At 47.6% G+C, this 20706-nt stretch overlaps 8 protein-coding genes across 8 annotated transcripts; 5 read left to right on the top strand and 3 right to left on the bottom strand.

Annotated features, from left to right (window-relative positions):
* Nucleotides 1-333: 333 nt before the first annotated feature.
* On the top strand, nt 334-1845 carry FPOAC1_005036 (uncharacterized protein; the record flags this gene model as incomplete). The annotated part of the gene is made up of 3 exons (XM_044849567.1): nt 334-407; nt 461-517; nt 582-1845. 3 exons carry the CDS (start codon nt 334-336, stop codon nt 1843-1845), a joined length of 1395 nt encoding a protein of 464 aa, XP_044708277.1.
* Nucleotides 1846-2706: 861 nt separating this feature from the next.
* FPOAC1_005035 (uncharacterized protein) lies at nt 2707-3798 on the top strand (the record flags this gene model as incomplete). The annotated part of the gene is made up of 4 exons (XM_044849566.1): nt 2707-3114; nt 3193-3248; nt 3321-3468; nt 3553-3798. 4 exons carry the CDS (start codon nt 2707-2709, stop codon nt 3796-3798), a joined length of 858 nt encoding a protein of 285 aa, XP_044708276.1.
* Nucleotides 3799-4526: 728 nt separating this feature from the next.
* On the bottom strand, nt 4527-5303 carry SUI1 (Eukaryotic translation initiation factor eIF-1; the record flags this gene model as incomplete). The annotated part of the gene is made up of 4 exons (XM_044849565.1): nt 4527-4675; nt 4725-4817; nt 4970-5044; nt 5276-5303. The coding sequence occupies 4 exons, from the start codon at nt 5301-5303 to the stop codon at nt 4527-4529; spliced, it is 345 nt and encodes a 114-aa protein (XP_044708275.1).
* Nucleotides 5304-7373: 2070 nt separating this feature from the next.
* Nucleotides 7374-8912, top strand: TRM44 (tRNA(Ser) Um(44) 2'-O-methyltransferase; the record flags this gene model as incomplete). The annotated part of the gene is made up of 1 exon (XM_044849564.1): nt 7374-8912. The coding sequence occupies one exon, from the start codon at nt 7374-7376 to the stop codon at nt 8910-8912; it is 1539 nt and encodes a 512-aa protein (XP_044708274.1).
* Nucleotides 8913-9904: 992 nt separating this feature from the next.
* FPOAC1_005032 (uncharacterized protein) lies at nt 9905-10834 on the top strand (the record flags this gene model as incomplete). Its single annotated transcript, XM_044849563.1, has 3 exons — nt 9905-10053; nt 10260-10449; nt 10502-10834. The coding sequence occupies 3 exons, from the start codon at nt 9905-9907 to the stop codon at nt 10832-10834; spliced, it is 672 nt and encodes a 223-aa protein (XP_044708273.1).
* A 3669-nt stretch (nt 10835-14503) lies between these two features.
* Nucleotides 14504-14992, bottom strand: FPOAC1_005031 (uncharacterized protein; the record flags this gene model as incomplete). The annotated part of the gene is made up of 3 exons (XM_044849562.1): nt 14504-14518; nt 14570-14581; nt 14660-14992. 3 exons carry the CDS (start codon nt 14990-14992, stop codon nt 14504-14506), a joined length of 360 nt encoding a protein of 119 aa, XP_044708272.1.
* Nucleotides 14993-16175: 1183 nt separating this feature from the next.
* FPOAC1_005030 (uncharacterized protein) lies at nt 16176-19032 on the bottom strand (the record flags this gene model as incomplete). Its single annotated transcript, XM_044849561.1, has 2 exons — nt 16176-18679; nt 18732-19032. The coding sequence occupies 2 exons, from the start codon at nt 19030-19032 to the stop codon at nt 16176-16178; spliced, it is 2805 nt and encodes a 934-aa protein (XP_044708271.1).
* A 75-nt stretch (nt 19033-19107) lies between these two features.
* FPOAC1_005029 (uncharacterized protein) lies at nt 19108-20320 on the top strand (the record flags this gene model as incomplete). Its single annotated transcript, XM_044849560.1, has 2 exons — nt 19108-19248; nt 20039-20320. 2 exons carry the CDS (start codon nt 19108-19110, stop codon nt 20318-20320), a joined length of 423 nt encoding a protein of 140 aa, XP_044708270.1.
* Between the last annotated feature and the right edge of the window lie 386 nt (nt 20321-20706).

Below are 20706 nucleotides of genomic sequence, written 5' to 3'. Positions count from 1 at the left end.
CCCAACGGCCTATTACGAGGAGACTTAGCCTCATTCCAGTTCACGATCCAGCTTATTTTCTTTTCATGTTGTCTCGCCCATACTGCATGCATCTGTGACGCATACGCTGATGCTTGCTGCACCTATCAACCGTCATACACAACTTGACTTTCCCATTTGCAAACATCAACCCTTTTACAACGTATTACTCCTATCCGATCACAACCGTGACAGAGTGTGTATGGTTCTGTCGTCACAGCCTAAGCAAACGAGAAAGAAGAAAAACAAGCCTTGGAATCGCAATCCCTCACTCGAATCAACGATACGCACCTCTCAGAACTTCTCTTTGCATCAATGGACCAGCCGATGGGTCCTATCTTTAAGCCTGTTAACTGGACTGGGAACGATGAAAAGAATGATCAGCAACTGTGAGTCTGAACACCATGCTCTTTTCTTGAAGCATGACTGACATGAAGACCAGATCTCTCGATGCTTTAGGACAGGACAATGTCACTCGTTGGATGAGAGATGGTCTACAGTACGACACCCCATTGATTACATTCGTCTCTACTTGATTAGGTCATTTCCTAACGGCCCAACAGAGTTCTGTATTGCGATCGCCTACCAGACATTTCCAATGTAGTGCGCCCGGTTGACAAATCCGACAGCTACATAGACATGCTCAAGTTGTGGACTTCGCATCTCCAATCCAACACCAATGCGGGAAGAACCTCTTCGAAAACTCAACTTAATTGCATAGATTCACTCAACAAAGAGCGAATCAATGACATTAAAAATGAAAAGGCGTTCTACGACCTGCTAGTTAACGCTGGAGGACGCCCATGGTACTCAAGGACGCTCATCGACCGAGTTGTAACAAACCCAGGCAACTACGACGAGCTTCTTCAGTATTGGAGATATGACTCCAATGGGTCAAGCAAAGAGCAATGGAGGGTGTTTGAACGGCAACTAGAAAGGTGGACTCTGTTCCGCCGCTATCAAAATAGGGTGAGACGAAACTCAGACGCGTTTAGAGAATACTTAGCGCGATGTACTCGACGACTACACAAACAATCGTCACTTACAGCGCTCCACATGAAGCAAGATACGAAAGATCAGGATGCTCTATCACAGTGGCTCGAGTATCTGTGTTTTGAGCTATCCGAGTCCAAAAGATACTCATGGTACAAGCGATATCATAAAACTTACGAAAATGCTTGGAAAACTATCGTTGACTCCAAAGTATTGCATCCTCACGAAAGTCGAAGTCTAGTTGAGACTGTTCAGTATGCGTCCTTACATGATGACGAGAGGTCGAGTTTAAGACAAGCTGTTGAAGCTGCCAGCTCAGAAGTTCTGTTGGCAGAAAGGGATTCATTGAATCCATCTTTGAGGGGGCCCAAAACTCAACGTAAGCTGTTCGAAGCCCAGGCTAAACTCAACTCTGCCATTGAGGCATTCGATCGTCTTCAGCATCGTGTCGACACAATCAGAAAATATCGAGATAGCACGTCAACTTACAGAGAAGCAAGAGCCGGAGCTCAACGTCACCAAATACTTCTACATTGGATACAGCAACAAATACCGTTGATCGAAAAGGATCTTGGACTTCCATGTTCAACAATGCATCTGGTTCTGGAAAGCAACATGCTTGCAGAAACTGACAGTGATGAGAGTGACAGCCAGGGTTCTGGCGCCGCCTTATCCTGTACCTCATCGATAAGTGAATATGGTGGGTTGCAGCAAAGCGAAAGCAAGAAACGTTCTCGTCTCGAGAGTATCTCGGCAGAAGCTGTACAAAGCCACAGCAACGCACCTTCGAAACGCTCCAGACATGACGTCGATTCTAGCTCCAGTGCAAGCTAGTGATGAATACCAAAAGCTATACTATTTATGAATGAAAGGGAAAGGATTTGTCATTTGTGGCGTTATCAGTCAGCGATATCCAGGAGTTCAGGGTCGCTTGGATGTACGTGGCAAGGTGGATATCAGATGCAACAGGGAAAACGGGCAGGTCAAGCACAGGAAGACAAGTTAGTGTCAGAAAGAACTACATGCCCAAAAGAATTGTATGCTATTCGCAAACGCCGCCAATGTCACGGTGAGATGTTTCCAGACAACTCACCATAAGGATCGCTACGAGAAGTTCTAGAAGACTGCAAGCTTCCCATCCTCATATATGCGTCGATGTCACATCCTAGACATCCAATTTGATATACATACACGAGTAGATGAAGTACCCATCCATTCTTCATCTTATTAACCCTAACCCATGGGCGTGATGGAGTGTCCACTACCTACCTACCTTAGTAGTGACGCTAGGGAGGAACAGAAAAGATGGCCCTTAAGATTTGGCTTACAAAAATAAACCAGCTTGGAACTGTGCCTCTTAGTAGTGCAAACTGACTTGCTAATTTCATCTCTCCAGCAGACATCACCCAAAATTTTGATACCCTACGGCCACGTCCCACTTGGCGAGAAACCTTGGCGCACTTTCCCCCCACGACCCCTGTTAGACGCTCAGTTCAATCTGGAGGCAGCTTCCATGTCCTCTTTGACGCCATCGCATCGCCAACAGCTACCTCTGAACCTAGAGTACTTGTCAAGGTAGCTTACCCCCCGCCCTTGCGTCCACCCAACTTCTCTCGCCTCTTCTATTCATTTTCAACTCTCCCACACAGTCAGCTTTTTGTATTGCTACAAATGGCCTGAAACGTCAGACGTGAGATGGGCAATCCTCCCCCCATTCGTCGGGGCTCTTCCACCGGCCATCTTCCACAACCGCTTACGTCCGTGACTTCGAACACGATCAAATCTTCCCCGTCGCAGCCCACGACAACGACGATAGCTTCGGATGACGCTCGTCCTGTACACCCGTCTCTCCTTCAGCCTCGCGTAGCTGTCGTCCTCAATGTCCCTACGCCATGGCATCCTTGGCTGTTTGCTCTACGGCTGTTCTCCATCCTGCCAGCGTTGTGGTGGGGATTGCCTTCTGCTGTTCAGCTGCTCCTGCGTATCCTGCCAGGGCCAGAAATAGTCGTTGTGGTGCCCTCGACGACGGGAGGATCTGTGGCCATGAGCGTTGAGCAAGATGCGCGGTACGCCCTGACTGAAACTGGGCTTGCAACGATATGGGTGCGTGTGGGATATGTCCTGAACAAGAGCTGGACAAGACACGTCAAAGAAAAGTGCTGTGCTGATATGCTAGTTTAGTGTTTTGCGTCGGGCTATCTTTCGTTCTTCTTTACAGACTGTCTAATGTCCAGATGGTATGATTGGCTTCCTTGACACGTCCAGCTAAATTGGTCTCGCGACGCAACACCATATTGACCAATGCACAGGCTCATCAACTATACACCTCAAGCGACCATGGTCCGGCTTCTCACAACCAACATCTGCAACGCCTATCTCACCCAAGTCGTTCTCTCCATCGCGGGTGGTTTTGAAGACCCTCGCCTCTTTCTCCCGGGCTGGATTGGTATAGCCACGGTACGCTCTCCTCCCCCCGCACACGCGACACATGGGGCATTCACCGCAATTAACAGACGGGTTCACTGACAAGCTCCGCCGCAGACTCTGACCGTGATGTACCACATCACCCACCAAAAGATCAACATCCGCAAGGAGACGTCGACTTCCATCAACGTTTTTTCCATAGCCAGTTTCTTTAGTATGGTGACTCTACTGGCGCATATGCACCAGTTCACGCCCGAATACCCTCAAATGCCAATAGTAACTAATGGACGACGCGCATGGGATGAGGCGTCGCGCGTGGTTGCTCAGGTCAGGGGAAGCGTTGAACAACACGGCGACTTGTAGCACATCGCACGCTGTATATCTACGCTCTTGTGCGCCCAGCAACACTCTGCTTGCAGGGGCAATATGATGAACAAGCGACTGATCTGTAGCCACTATCATATTCCTCCCTTGCACCATCTGCGCCGGGTTGAACTCCTCCAACCCGCCATTGTTCAGGGTGTGGTGTGAAGCGCTTCTCTACATGGTGCTGGCAACCTGCGGTTCAAGAAGTCATGAGAAAAACAGATGGGTATAGCCCAGTTGTCCTACCTATACAGGTGGGGCCTGACGTCAACTGCGGCATAAACTAGGATACAATCACACATTAAATTTGAGACACGTTCGAATTCGGAATCGACATTGTATTTGCCTGAGACTACTGCGGGGCTTGCCCATGTAGACATATCTGACTAACGAGTGACTGACAAGCCATGTTTGATAAACAGATGCTTTGCCCGTAGCCTCGTCCTCGTGCACGTGAGCGAGGTAGATGTCGAATACGGTTCCTACCCGCCGCGGAACGTGCAGCATAGAATAAATACTCTTCCAAAAGCCACCAGGAGCAAAAGCTCACCCTGAGTGGATGCCCGTCGTCCTAGAGTAATCGGAGCCGAGCCTCGGTGTGTCTGTTGCGAGAGCAAGAGAACACGTCCGGAAAAGGCACAAGCCGAGGTGGCCATGCATCCCTGTCCCTCTACGTCAAGACGCCCGGGAACGGCGACTGACAGGACGACGGGGCATGCAGAGCTTTAGAAACCGTGGACCTTGATGGTCTTGGCATCTAGCTCGAGGCCTTCCTTCTTATCGACAAGAAAATCCTGAACATCTTTACGCTGATCACCCTGGAGCTGGATCACCTCTCCCATCTCGGAGTCGTTGACGATGGTGCCATTGCAGGCTGCGTCGTGTTAGCTTGAGTAGCGGGAACTGGCAGATGTGTCGCTTACCGAATTTCTTCTTGATGACCTTGAGAATCTTCTTCTGGTCAAACTTCTTGGGGAGACCCTGAACAGTGGTCAAAGTCTTACGTCCATTACGCTCTGGAGACTCGTTAGCAGTGTGCGCAAACGTGACGATTCCCACAAACAGCTGTGGCATGGATCCACACAATCATACAGCAGTGTCTCGTGGAATTGCGGTGTAGTATGATTCGAGGGCGACAGCAGTTGGGGTGACTAGACAGGTAACTTACGCTGAATGCGTATATGGATGTAATTCTGCGTCTGCTTGGTTTCTCCGGTATCCTCGTCGGCTTCGGCGAAGGGGTCTAATGAGCGAGGCAGTTAGTTGTCATGTTCTTGAGACTTATTGATAGTATTGATGGACATGGCGGTCGAGTGGGGATTGACATGTGGCTTTACACCAACAAATGCAGGTACAGGACGATAAGACGCCGGCGTTCAGTCCAGGGGTCGGGTCGAAGGGAGCTGCGCAAGCAAAAAGGCGGTCTTGGTAGGGAGAAGAGAGTATTTCCCGTGGGAACAGCAAAGAGGCTTACCGTAGGTCTTGAGATTTTCGATGGACATAAACTCGGAGGTACTGGGGTTACCTTGGGAAATGGGTTTTGTAAAAGGGTTGGGGATGTGTTCAGCGACCGCTGGCTAGAATAGCGCCTCGCTGTGTAGGTATCGAAAGTACTGGTTTGGGTACGAGGGATGAATATGTCTTGCGACGGTTTGCGAGATGCAAAGTCTTTAGAAGTTTGCGTGTATTTGTGTTGGTGACGTTGTAGGGAGAAGAAAGGGAATGGGATTTTGGTAGAAGGGGGGAGGGGCAAAGATGAGTAAGTCCTTTAGCTTTGGTGGGAGGCCCAGTGGGAAAGGGTGAGAGGGAAGCACGGTGAGGGCGGCTCCTGCCTAAATTTTCAGGCAGAAAGCCTCGTGAGATGATTTCGGCAGCCATCCACTGTCATCCATTGAATGGGGCTTTGAACCACAAAGTCAGTGGCTGGGCAGTAACTTAGTACCTAATATCCATGGACGGGTAGGAAATACAGACAGATTAGTAGATACATGCATGCATTTTGTTTGTTTTTATCGCAGCACTGACTCAAAAGATACCAGCAAAAGAAATATGAAGCCGGGATGACGGGCCCCTACAGCCTTGTTCAGCTAAGTCTTTCTGATTGACGGCTCGGACGAAGCTCTTAGTATGTACAATCACTGTCTCACACAATAGTGCATGGTCCAACCGCTACTAATTCAATATGATTTTCCCGTTTCGGGGAAGCCGTCGAAAACGGCAAATGTCTTATCCTCAAGTTGGGCATGTAGTAATTATTTGGGCGATCTAAGCTTCCTGTCGGGCACAAGGCTCTGGCGGGTACCTTGCGGCACTGCACTTTTAGGAGGTACTGTACTAACCTAAGCCAGGCCACAATCGAACGGCTAGGTATCTACAGAGTACATCATATCATATAATATCGTGATGTTTAATGTAATGGCACTGCCAGGGCCTCTGCATCTCTTGTTCGCCTGAAAACTGCGGCGTAAAGCTGACGCTTACAACCAGCCATCTGCAAGTCACCTGGACCTTCCTTCCATGTGACGCACAGAGAGGAGAGTCATGGTCCAGTATCATGACACAGGCATCCACTGGTACCTTGGGACAATCATGTAAAGTATGACTCTTTTCTCGTAGAACATGAGTCCTTACAAGTTTAAAAGATGTTCATTACGTTATTCTCGTCTTTTTCCTGACTTTAGTGTTGCAATCAGCTACTTGCCATTACCTGACGCAGGCATGAATAATTTGAGTCAATGTGATGATGCAATAACACGTAAGTAGGAGCAACCTAAGTTACAACATGAGGGGAAAAGTCAATGCTGGGTACCTAGATTTTGAATGCCAAAAATCATCAAATGTTGATAGGAACAAGATGAAAGTTGAAACAAAAATCCAATTTACCCTTGCAACCATATGTGGTCTTTCTAAATGACGTGTATCTATTCCTGCTCAGTGGGCAGAAGCATCGGCATCATTATGCCTACCTCCTGACATATTAACTCAAATCCAATATCAAGTCTGATGAAATATTACACAGGGCCAAATACGAATAATCAAGAAAATGGACAACATTGGATGTAAGTATCACTGCAAGTCAGAGCGCTCGAAAAACATAGGGTAGGCACGGTTCCTGTATTTTCTAGGTGCCACTTTGTCTTGATATTCCCCAGATCTAGACTACTAATCTTGGAGCGGATCCATTGTTTTCAGCGTGGTCCGATACAATTCTGGTGTTTCATTTTGCTCTGCCTTGCTTGCTGGGGCCGAAACTTTAGGGCTTCAGCTGCCTTGATGCTAGGGTCTGACAGCTAGCCTCGTTTCAAGGACGACCTGAACACATCTTTGCCTCTATCACCACCAGGACGGCATCAACGATTGACCTGTTAATATTTGGACGGCCTGGATCGAAGATTCAGTGCACCGTAACGGTGATTGTCACCGTAGACGTTGACGCGCATAGACCTGCGGCGCTGTACGCCTCTTCTGAAAGAACAGTATCTCACCACTTTTCAATCTTTGTATGGTCCATCATTCTAGCCTGCATATCCGGTCGTATCGGCAACTCTCCCGCCCACGGTTCTCAACTGAAAATGGAAAATCGGAAAAAGGCTCCATTTGAGCCTGTGGAATATCCTCCAGGATCATTGCCCTTGCTCCATGAAAGATGCGGCGAAGCAAACTGGATACCTATGTGCCACCACACATGCACATTTGAGACTCGGCACTTCGACGAGATTATGCTCAATCTTGTCGAGAACCCAAACCTCAACTCCAAATGGCTCTTCCGTGCAGATGTCATCCATGATGATAATACCCACTCTCCTGTTCCTGCAGATGTCAAAACCACCGAGGACAGCCCCCGCATTCGAGACTTTATGGGATTTGGTCGTCAAAGAACCATGGTGCGGCGGCTGATACCACGAAACACTCTTCGTGATGCCCCTTTGAATCAGACATGCTCATTCTATCAATCCCATCCTGGCATAGGGGAATTGGACTCTAGTGGGCAAATTGGTTTGATGCGATCTCTTGTTTTGTATATGCCACATGCATCTTCTGCAGAAAAGCTACCTTTTTATCACCCCAAGGTTAAAGGCATCTGTCAGCTTCACGAATGGGATCAAGTCACAGAGACAGGCACCATATCCGTCCATTTCTCACTCTTTGACGCCAAAGAAGACGCCGAAGAGGTTGACAAAGTCAAACTCGGTAGAATTGCTTATCACCTGCTTCAAACTCTCCATAAGCATGGTCACGGAAAGGCTGCAGGCTACATCAAGAGGGTTCACCACGACGTGATTGTTCCCAGAGAGCGGTTTCAGGATAAGTATTCTGAACTAAAGAACAAATACGCCAGGTCTCTAGTGCAGTCCTGGCTCGAAACCACTGATCCTACAAAGCACGTGTTTGAGGACCTAGGTATAGCGGCCTTTCTCATTGAACTGTGGCGAGATATGTACAGAGGTATAGATTTCCCTGGCTTCGTGGACATTGGCTGTGGGAACGGTCTGTTAGTTCATATTCTGAACCTTGAAGGATATGATGGCTGGGGTTTTGACGCTCGCGAACGCAAGTCATGGTCCCAATACAACTCCTCATACGCAGGCTCGCCCTCTGGAAATTCTCTTCAGAGACTACTCCTACTACCCAGCATAATACCTGTGGAAACACTTGATGGGAGTACAAAGGCTATCGACTCCAAAGACGTTCATAATGGTATCTTCCCGAAAGGCACCTTCATCATTTCGAATCATGCCGACGAGCTCACGCCGTGGACACCCATACTTGCCGCTGTCTCTCAGTGTCCCTTCATCTCAATCCCGTGTTGTAGCCACAACCTCACGGGTGATAGGTGGCGAGCCCCTCCGCCACGGGACAAGTCCAAGCCGAAGAGTATGTTTGCGTCGTTGGTTGACTGGGTTGCACAAATTGCAGAGGACTGTGGATGGGATGTCGAGACAGAAATGTTGAGGATTCCAAGCACCAGGAACATAGGCTTGGTTGGCCGCAGAAACACAAAAGACGTTGGAGAAGCCGATATACATGCGGTGTTGCAAAAATACGGGGGAGTTCAGGGTTACTACAGCAATGTCGCAAAACTACTCAAGTCGTCTCCAAGAGGCCACTGAGATATCAAACCCAATGTTTTGTTCTCTGCATCCACGCTGCCTTTGTTGGTGTGACGCCATATAAGCATGGTGTACACTGAAACCTACTCACACATTCCGCGAATGAAGTCTGGGGAGAGCAGAGTAAAGGGAACAATTGGTTGTGGCTGCTCTATTTTCGAATTGCACCCTCACTATTATGGATTCCAGCATATTCACAGCATCCATGACTTTCAATGGTGGTATGATATTGAAAGGGACAACAGACAATCCATCCAACAGTCAATACCACCGATACTGTGCTCTCTTGAATCAGTACGGCTCTCGTCACACACCAGAACGAGTTAACCGTATTGGCTCGAAAATGTGACGGTTCCGTTTGCACATGCATGCATGGGTACTGCAGCCGTGTCTTGATGTGGAAACCAGACTCTGCAAAGCCTCGGGGTCATCAGAAAAAGGTACCTCTGAGCTTCCAGATACAAAAATTAAATGATGTCAGAATTAGGTCTGAAATGGTACAAGCTGGCTTGTTAATTTTGTCTCATACAACCTCAACAATCGAACTTTCTGTCAGGAAAGTTAAGAAGGTGCTTCACACACGGAAGGCGGCATATGTATGGCCAGGCAATCACAAACGAGCTGAGTATGCGCCTCTCCCAATTCTCCTTGTACTTCGGAAGATGGCAGACACATCACGCAAGCCCTCTTATGCACAACGGCTGAGTGCAGCTCGCCCGTTGCTGATCACTACCCATGAATCATTAGCAAGGGTCTACAACAAACATCTCGACACCCCGGTCGCACTGATGAGCAAATCACAGCAAGCGGATTCTCCATCCACTACGGTCGTCTCCAACGTTGACGTTGGAATCGCCTCTGCAAGCATCCATTTGTGCCAAGACTCCCGTCTGCCTCATTTATAAGCGAGGCACTGAGACATCTGGCCCACGGCACAAGGGTCCGGGCTGCCGCGGGGTGGAATAAGCAAACGATAGAACTACTGCAATGCAATGCAATGCTTATCGAGGGAGTCTTTTAAGTCAGATGCACAGTATCGGGCTAATATACCGACTGGTCTCACCCTAGGCACCTTGCCGCTTTACACATCATGGGTTGCTAATACTACCCATGTTGAAGCAAACCAAAGCAGCTGCTTCAGGTGAGCAATTCGGCGTTTGTGTGTGCGATCACTTAATTAGTATCTTATCATGTATGATGCATAAAAGGCGCTATTCCCGTCCGCACCCTCTTCGTATTCTCGACGCTCGCCTTACAAATTTCGCTATCTCAGTCTGGTTCTGCCACCCAGTCTAGCATTCCAACATTATAACCAGCATTTTCCTAACCTCACCGATTGTTGCACAGTGTTCCCGAAACCATGGTGCAGGAACCGCGCTATGAAGTTTACCGATTCGATGACCAAATCAAGGTTTTGCAAGAGAAAGCCATTGTGGAGGTTCTTACTTCAACACCGGCAGAGAAGCAACTGAGATTGGATTCGTACGGCCTAGACAAGCTATGCGAAGAACTCAGTGATGAAGTTATACGAGGCATGGTGAGTTTAAGCTTCCACATCTTATGGGGCACCGGCTGACTAGGTATTATAGAATGGACCTCTGGCTAGGTGGGCTAACGGCTGTGGCCTTGTCATCAACGACCTTAACAGACCAAACTTCCGATCCGAGGCCTTCAGACTACAGAAGGGCAGTGCTCTGTGGCCAGGGAGAAATTCTACGGCTCTGCTTGTGCCTCTGAGCAACGGCAACGCCAAGATCGATTTACTTCCACGTGGAAGTAAAGACAGAGTTGCCCATGATTGGGATCCACGCACCGTCATTCATTTGAACGAGATGGGCTTTGAATTCCAGGGGAACGGGAGTGTTCGGTTTATCTACATTCTTTTCCAGACGGCGCGTTACCCTGAATTTCATGTCTGGTGAAGGGCGTGCACTGGACGTGAGCTAAAGAAAGGCTGCTCGACGTCTCTCGTTTCGGAAGCATGACAATCTCAGTTGTTTGGCTGTGCTGATTGTAAGTGTCAAGTCGATGCTTGTACAGTCACCTCAACCATCACTATCATCTCGTTCATCGAACTACATGACATCGGTCATTTCAACACTTTTTTTTTTTTTCCAAGGCCGGGATCTGAACGACAACTTGGGGCTTGAATGGACATCAGCTCCAATATCAAGGTTCATAATCTTATGAAGAGACCTTACTCCACACCTGAGTAGGTCGTGAACAAGCGACGGTATCTCAAAGCACTCGTATTGAATGGGAGTGTCTGGTCGGCTCATCGGAAATGCAGTTTTGGATAAGAGAGAAGTAAACCAATTTGTAACGATGGAATAATCGCAAGTGGTCTTGTGCCGCAAGGGCCTTACGGGCGGAGCTTTGGCATGATGTATATCGGGGTTACCTCAACTTATTATTGAAAGAATCTCGTTAGCACAGCTGTCCAACACTCGTATATTTTTTCAGTAATTCGAAATCCTTTGAGAATCCGTTCTGTGACATTGCCTGACACGAGCCTTGTCAACTCGATTTCTGCCACATCACAGTGCTATAGAAGCACTTGATCATACTACCTTTCAGACTGTGTCGCGTGGACAACCGTCAGCTGCTGGTGCAACCCGATACGTTGCTACAGATGTTTAGAAGAAGGAGGCCAAAGTGCAATTATCACAAGTCGGGAATTGATTGCTACGCACTGCCATCAGAGACCAGTCAATACGAGCTTGAATACCCAGATACAAGCACAGCAATTCTAGGCTGTGGCATATGGGAGGGACGTCACTGTTGCAGGAGACATAACGGGACTAATCTGCGTCTTTGAGGAATCTATGTAAAGAACTGGAGAGCGTTAGAACACCATGGTGTATCCAAATTCACCAGCCCATGCCTCTATCCGAGACGGCCTTGCGAGGATGGGTTCGATGATTCAGGATTATTGTCAAGTTCTACCAAGTGCGACGGCAGAATTGAAGTCAAATGGAGATTGCGGCAAGACGTCCTGACCCGAATGGGTGTACTGGAAGATAAAGGGAGTCGATTCTCCCCATAGCGATCGAGTACCCGACAGTTCCTTTACGATGTATGAATCATGAGAAGGGCCATTCAAGCCAAGGTAACATTGTCATTAGTCCCATGGCAATAATGAGGATGGCCCAAGACAACAAAATGCCACTCTATTACGTTGTATCCTAAGTTGTTGGCCTAGCACAACTGACTCTCTGGTTGCAAGCTTCAAGCAAACAACAATCATGTCCTGGAGTTACACCTACCTGTTCTGCTAAGTTTCAAACTCAGACTACCGCCAGTCAAGGCTGCACCATGGCTCAATTTGCAGCCTACCTTTCTACTCCCGCTGCAGAAGGCAAGCAGCTTGCCTGTATGATACCTTGAGCGTTTGTTGATGGTGCCACCACTCTTGTCTTTCCATGTTACTATCTTCCACCCGCCTCCCCGATCCAGTCTAAACGCGACAGTAAAAATAAGTCGGCGGAGAAGAAGCAAATATGTCTTATTTACCGTTTTACGAAGAAAGGTCAAGCGAATGGAGCAATCGATTTCCATTGTTCCTCCAGGGTTTTTTTCCCCCTGTTGCATAGTCTGTGATCTTGCTTTTCTCTCTCTTTATCCGTCGTCTTGATTAAAGGCTCCAATGGTGTACGCTTGCCATCTTGTCAAGAGGAGAAGAAAGCTCTGAGATGGACCCTTTGCGTCTCAGAGTTGATCTTTCAGCGTTGCAGGACGCCACATTTAGTTGCGGATATGTGCAGATGGCTTATTATTACACTGCATAAGACTATGTAGGTATGTATAGGCGAGCAAGAGCGTGGCTACCCTTGCCCGCACGAGGATAGAGTAGATTAGTTACTACTGTATCATACTGTGCAGTACATTCTGCGTCCAATATCAAAGCAGGCATTAAGTATTATGGACTGATTCGGCAGACTCCGCTCGTGCTGTGGGTGTGAAGTACAAGAACAGGACATTAGTATCAGCAGTCATGTTTCTCGATCCAACTGCAGCCACTCCGATTAGTCGTCAAGTGACAGGGTACAGAAAAGACCCTTGATGGATCTCAGGTCGGAGAAAACGATCGAGTATTTTGTGGGCTTTGTCTCATCCCATTGCTTGTACGAACAAGCCATGCTCTCGATGGGTCTCTTGGATATAGATCTGGCAGCTAGCTCGATTCAAGAGCGAACTATTTGCGGTCCAGATCCTCGGACGCGAGATCGATACGATAGAATCCATCTGGGTAAGATTATAAAAACAATGTCATTATCATGTCATCCGTACTTGACCCTTGTACACCATTATGCTCGGATGCAGGATTGAGGTCTCACAACTGGGCATAGTGGCGTTTCGTTACATGGCAGCTTCTCCCAGCTTGGTTAGACTCCTTCACTCTGTTTGACTTGGGGCCTCAAATCGAGAACAGACCTCTATGCGGGCGGTGCTGCCGGACGGAAACAACAGACGGGCAAGTTTGGTCCGAGCCGCCAAGAGGTGTTGCATTGCAGGTTGCGAGTTGGTCTAGCATGGGTGCCCTGCTGCTGACAAGCACTTTGTGTTGGCTGTCCTCAGGGTAACAGAAAAGTTAACCACTGTAAGCATAAGAGACTAATTTAGTAGGTCAGCTTATGCTTCTTGGACCATACCCCTTGGACTATTTATTTCTGTACCCTAGGACTTAGGGGGCCAACTTTTCTGTTACCCACTAGACTGTCTATTAATCAATTCAAGACAGCCAATATTACATGGGTTCGCAGGGTACAGATAACATCATTCTCCTGTTATTGCGGAGAGACGTCTTTCAACCCTCATTGGCGTCTCTCGAAACCCTTTGGTTCCCCAGACTGGAGAGACGGAGCAAAGTTGGCAGTAAACGAGTGACGGGTACACACCATGCGATGGCCTCTGTTGGCTGCAGGAACCTCTGCCAGCGATACAGCATAATGCAGCGGAACACGATCTGTCTTACCCGGGGCAACACGTATTGTGATCGTCATCTTGGTTTCTCTTTTGTTTTCTCCATGCAGATGCATAGAAGCGCCTCTATGCTGTTGATTACTGGAACCACGATAGACAAATATGATCCGACTTCGTCCAAAGGCCACCCTTTGAATGTCAGGCTCCAAAAGTGCAAATGGGTGTTGCAGAGCATTGCAGGGTGTCGTGCTGCTTGCCTCACACCAATGCAGGTAGACACAGAAGGGGGGGGGCCGCGGCTTCACTGTCACCCTGAGAATCCCATACAAGGAAGAGAGAGTGTAGATACAGCGGATAGATGCTGCTATCTCTGTAAAGGTTTGGGGCTGCATTCTACTTTTCTGCACCTATTAACGTGACTGTTGAAGGAAAAAGCAACGGAAAGAGGCCCTGGTTCCGGTACGCCTTGCAAAACAAAAGAAAGAAAGAAAGAAAGAAAGAAAGACACAACCCTGTTTCCGAAATGTAATCGATCCACGCCCTCATATAGTCACAGATGGTGTTCCGATTCGCCACGGTACATTTGTCCTTCTCAGTTCAGTTGGTCCTAAGAGAAACTCGGGGTTTGTATCTGATCGCATGCTTCGATAGCCTATCGATACATTCTCTTAGAACAGGGGTATCTAATACAATGTCAGTATAGGTGATATATAGCAAGTAAGTGCTTGCCATACCTCTGGGGCAGTCTTATCAAGGCTCAAAAGGTTCGAGTAGTGAGAGTTTCACATTGTCAGGAGGACTTAGGTTTGCTTCTTGTTATTGACCCTGTCAGGCTCGGTACCTCCATCGTTGAAATTGCCCTGGGAGATATGCTCCTTGTTGGCATGCTCATCGACGGCCTTGGCGGTGGTGGCCTTCTGCTGGCTATGTCCATTCTTCTTCTCGGTCGGCGTTTGCTTCTCAGCCTCACAGTGATCCATGTTGTCTTCGCGAAGAGCACGCAAACTCTGGCGCTTGAACTTGGCCATCATTGCGGTTCGTGTGAGTGTTTCTATGGTTCTTTGGTTTGTTAGACCAAGGGTCATTCGACGGAGATCTTCGCGGGTCTCCTCGCTCAACGGCTGGTCAACTCCGGAGTGGTTGTTGGCATCAGACATTGTTGATAGCTAGGTAGCGATCAAGATGTATCAAACTGTGTAGTAAATAGCGCTTCCCAAAGATGAGCTGATTCTTGAAGTGATGTTGATGGTGGCAAGGGAAGAAATCGTCAGTCGTAACGGGATAATTGAAGAAAAGGCGCTCACTCATAGAGAAGGAACAACGAGCGACCTCAAACGCTTCATTTGCAACTTCTGCCATTAACACGACGTTTGTCGAGTAAAGAAAGAATGGCCACCACAAAGATTATTTGAAAACGAGCGATTCTTTTGATTAGAAAATACCTAGAGAAGAGAGTGCATCACTGTTTGCTTGGCATAAAACGGCAGTCGAAGCTACGCTGGAAATTACAAACCCAAACGAACACATCGCGAACAGCTCGCAGCTGCCAAATACGCCACAAACGAGGTTTTATCGATATTCAAGGCTGCAACGCCTCAGTTGCTTGAAGCAAGCGTGCGACATCGGAGAGTCCGAACTTCCACGTCTAAAGACTCCAAGTATACACCACGATATTGATGAGAAACTAATGAGGTGATATCTTGTGCCCAGTCTACTTTTTATTTATAGTGACCTGAATGGTCGTCTTTTATCTGTCAGACATCAAGTTGATCGTGCAACACGCCATTGTCAACTGCTTAGCTTCATGACAAGGCTTGTGTTCTGCTGTACCTGGGACACACTGCGATGACCTACCTACAACTATCTTCAAGGATACTGCCAGGTAATACATTTAACATCAATAAACAGCGACCGCCTTGCTTAACTTGAGTCACATCCTTCACAGTCGAGTCAAGGCGCACATATACCATAAAATAATGAATTAACTATCTATGCCACGTGCTCTCAATCTGAGTTTCTCGGTTATAAAACTCCAGACATCATTGCTGAGAAGTTTCTAGTCTCTGTGTGTGTTTTCATACCACATCTCAATATACTTCAATCAAGAAATCAAAACCTGCAAGCCGCTTCCTGTCCCTGCAGGAAGACAGCAACATGCTTGGGATTTACAAAATGCATACGTTCAACGCCCAGCAGCTGAGATTTACTGACTGGCGAGAGGGGGAATCCGGATAAGTGCAAAACGTTAGGGTCGTAATAAAATTCCAAAGGCAAATGCAAGCAGATAATACATCGACTTGCGTGGTTAAATCCAGACTCTCCGTCGTAGATATGCAACAATTATTGTTCGGCTCTTGGTATGCTTGCTTCATCTCGACCACCTGTCGAGTCAATCTTCTCTAGCGGTTTGTCGTCCTTTGTGTCGTCCTTTGAAGCTTCTTCGGAAGGCTCTTCGCATATCGAGCTTTGGTCTGCCCAGCTTACCGTTCTCTTCCTTCTCTTTGGAGTAGCTACATTCTCCTCGATTTTGTCTTGGACAATCGCGTCCTTGTCCACAGTATTCGTACTCATACGAGGAAACTCTGCAGATTCCCGAGTCGGTGTCATTGGCGGCCGACTTACAGAGTACTTGGAAGCTTGCAAGCGCAGAGAGCTGCTTCGAATGCGACTGATTCGGGAGGTGTCGCCTCTATTCATATCAGCATCCCATTCGGCAAAGTCTTTTGAACTCCATGAAGCACGATGGGTGCGCCCACTCCGAGGCAGGCTGTTGACCGAGTGACGAGAACCAGCACTGTTTGTTCGGCGGGGTCGGTTGAGTGGGTGTGCCGGATGAGACGGGACTTGCGATCTTGTGCTTTCCACTGTCGGGAACGCATTGTTTTGAGTGTTACGCCGCACATTGCTCACATTGAAAATGGACTGGGACAACTCTGCAAGTTCATCCACTCCATCTTCCTTGGGCTTGGAGGTGCCTGCCCTGTTCTCCATGTGTTCGAAATATCGGACACGAATATCGTCGATCTTTTCGGGAAAATCCTCACGGTTGCGAGATAAGGACATCCATGTCGACACCATGCCAAGCACTACTAGAACCAAGATGGCCGCAGCAAGGAAGCACTGAACCACAAGGATGATCATGCCAATAGCTGTAGCTGCAACACGGCTCAGGTCCAAAGTTCTCAAGAACGCGATGGAAAGGCCAGTGGTAACAATCTTGGAGATCGACAGTAGCCAGATAGCTGCGGTTGTGTTACGGGACCCTTCAAAGGGTTTGAGTTTGATAATAATGGTCAGAGCAATGATCTCGAATATGAAAAGACCGTAAACTTGAGCCAGTGGGCTTGCTCGACCACCACCAATAAAACATGCGCGCACAAACTGGTACGCCAAGTACACTGCGAAAAACCACCAACGGGCGGTTCGATATCGAGCCGAAAGCCACCCAAAACGGTTGATGTATGGCTCATCTTGGTGAACTTTAGGCCTTTCAGGGTCTTTGTCAACAAATCTGATTCGTCGGATTGGTACACTGGCAAATAGACGTGGCTTTCGTGCCTGTTCTTCCTCGCCAATAGAACTTTCGAGAGTGGTCGCAACAAACGGGACCTTCTTTAAGATCTTGCCTTGCTCGAAGCGAAGAGTGTCAGACACCACTTCATATTTGCCTTCACGCAATCTTGCAGAGCAAGCATAAGCTGTAAGTCCGGCAAATCCCATGAACATGATGAAAATGATAGCGGCGATTGCAGTCGGCCCTGACGGTGCTTTAATAGAGAATTGGAACATCGCAAGGGTTGTTATGACGAAGAACGCAATGAAGATTGTTCGGAGTAGGGCAGCGGCCATGTATCCAAGCCAATGGGAGCGGAAGTAATTGAAGCCATCCGACTTGATCAGTTTGCACTTGGCACATGATTCAAGCGCGAGTTTGGAAAAAATTATAAAGAGGGCAACAGCTGCCAAGACGACGAGGAACCAGATAAGACCGACGATAAATGCGTCGTTCCGAGGAATCCCAAGTACAGACAACACTCCCGGAAAGCCAGAATAGTCACCTGGTAGTGGCATTCCCGGATTACGAGGTCCTCCAGCCCAACTGTAATCATATGGGTTGCTGGAGTTGAAGTTGTTTCGACGGACGAGTGCCTGTAGGATATCGTCTTGTTGAACAGTTGCCCTACTCTTTAGATTTCTGCCGAAAATTTGTTGTGCCAAACCACCTCCGTTGTTGATAGGGATCGATCCTGCGGAACCAACCTGGCTTGCGTTTCCTGAGACACCAGCAAAGGGACTGATGGCCTCGATCATATTGTTACTCGCGATCATGCCGGCAGTCCAAGCAAAGTTGCTCCACCAGGCAGGGAGCAAAGCGGGCCAGTTGACAGACAACGCTCCTGAGAAAAAGATGGATTGGAAGGTCTCGAAAATGATCAAGATGGAAAAGGAATGGGCATAGTGCATTCTCATATGCGGAATTTGTACACCATAGATAGCAGTTGCAAATGAGGCCAGAACTGCAAATACAGTGAAAACTCCAAGGATCGTTCCAACAATTTGTGGCTGAGAAAAGGTTCTACCGTTACTCATGGTGGCCTGGAGACATCCAATTTCGGTCCGTGTTGAATTGGCAAAGATCCGTAGGCGGGAGAAACCTTCTAGGTCGGGAATATTCAACGCGATTGAGGGAATGCCAGCAATGTCACCAGCTGAAATGGAAGTGGTGATATATGCTTCAATGGGCTTTCCAGCCTCGAGTGGACAAAGACTTGTGACGTTATCCGCGCATGGATCGTAGGTTTTGTTGAAACGCTCCTCCCCGTAAACCTCGATAGAAAGATGCACTTTGATCTAGTCAGTAAGGTCCGGCAGGACTGGGAAGGTTCAATAACATACTCATGACATTTTCCCGTCGAATATTGGAACTTCCGTACATATGAAATGACACTGTGAGATTATCGGAGTAGTATGCTGTGTCAAAGCCAGTCACGTTGAACAAGCTTCCATCGTTTAAGCAGTCGTCGAAGTCGCCTGTGTAGAGAGAAGGGGTCCTGCTAACATCCAAACGGTCGTGAAATACGCCATCGTCACCAGTCCCATTGATGAAGATCTTGTCTTGAGCGTATGCAGTAGGAATTATTCCCAGCGCAGCAAAGAGGCATGCCAATGCTGTCAAGGGCTGGCGAGTCGCAAACATTTCGACGACTGGGATGTAGTGCTTAGGGGTCGGAAGAGGCGGAATGCGGGCAAGCCCGCCAGGGCAGATACTGCAATGCAGATGTCGCTATCTGAAATCGATTATGATGCTGAACAGTTGAAGGGAACGTGTTGTGAGGCTAAAAAGTCTGGCGGTGGGAGATCGGCCGATTTGAACATTAAGGTTGAAATGCAGGTCTCAGAATTGATGTTCTCGGTGAGTGTTTCGTAGACTGACTACGCAAGCCGCTAATACTGGCGGTAAGGAGTCGTCGTGAAGCGTAAACTGGGCGTTATTGATGGTCGATCATCGGAAGGTTGCCAAAAGAGAGGAGACAAGAGACGCCGAGTAACGGGAGATTAAACCTTGGTGTTCTTTGTGCCAATGCAAAATCTCGTGTTTGTTTGACGTAGGTGTAACCTCCAAGACACAATGGTGGCGCAGCGACTGGGAGAAGCCACTAAAGATCGACCTCGAATAAGGTTGGCAGCTGCAGGGGCTTTAATTAGGGGAAGGAGTCGACGATGGGTTGTAAATTCACGACGGATTATTTGAGTTGAAACATGCGACACGGTTTATTCAATTCAATTTGACAAAAGTGACATTTTTCAGAATGATGATGATGATGACAAGAAAATAGTGCGAATTCAATATGCACAGAAACAAGGAAGGTTGGGATTCTGATCTTGAAATTTCTAGGCAAGTTCCTAAATTGGAGAGGCAAGTCTTCACAATACTACCTTAGTAGGTAAGGTACAAGCCAACACAGATTGCGCCTTCCCATTTACGAAAACAAACTATCGCTTTTTGTATCATTTTTCCATCACGACATCCAATGGTCTCGACCACGGGTGACTGATAAGAAATCCTTATTGTTAAATTAATCATCTCGCCTAAATACTTTGTTCATCATCTTACTTCAATAAGTAGTCATTCACCTCCGAGCGTAGAACGAAACTCACGCGACAAAATCCTTTTTTCAGCAGTCAATGCAACACGACTCGAGCGAGTGTTGCTCGCCCTGCTTGTTCATCGCGCCACCATCAAGGAGTGGGCTTGTATTGGTTGGCCTACACCTGCCAAAATTCGAGAGGCGGGGAATGGTCCTTTCCACGTGTCGAGCCTCCAGCGATTGCGACAGTTTTGTTGGAACTTGGCGACTCGAGAGAACACCTCTGATTGGGGAAACTTGGGGCGGGCAAGTTTTGTCAACCGACAACAGCGGTTGCGTGCACAGGCGATGAAGACTGTTTATGTTACCGGCGCCAGGTGCATCGCTTCCAAATGAGTAGACCTTTGTAAATCTTGCTTACTGAATCTTGTTTGACTTCCTGGTAAAATGGTAGAAGACTTTACAAGAGACTTGTAGACAGGGCAGGGAATGCGCGATTAAGACCTCATCTTCAGTACTAAGTCAAGCTGTTTTCAAATCACAGCTCCCTCGTAAGCATCAAAATATACGATCATCATTTTTTTTCACTACTATTTTAGAATACTATATCCATAGAAATACACTCTCTCCTTTAAAAATTTTTCCTAAGTAGGGCTATTAATGCCCTACGCTATATATATATAAAAACCTTAATAATACTAATAATTATATTTATTACTATATTTAGCTAAAGGCTAGGCACTATAGGCCTTAATATCTCTAGTTTATTACCTATAAAGTAA

The sequence above is a fragment of the Fusarium poae genome, chromosome 2 (genome assembly GCF_019609905.1).
Source record: "Fusarium poae strain DAOMC 252244 chromosome 2, whole genome shotgun sequence".
In the NCBI taxonomy this organism is placed as follows: Eukaryota; Fungi; Ascomycota; class Sordariomycetes; order Hypocreales; family Nectriaceae; genus Fusarium; species Fusarium poae.
The sequence above is the reverse complement of the archived record's forward strand: the minus strand, read 5'-3'. Positions and strand labels throughout refer to the sequence as shown.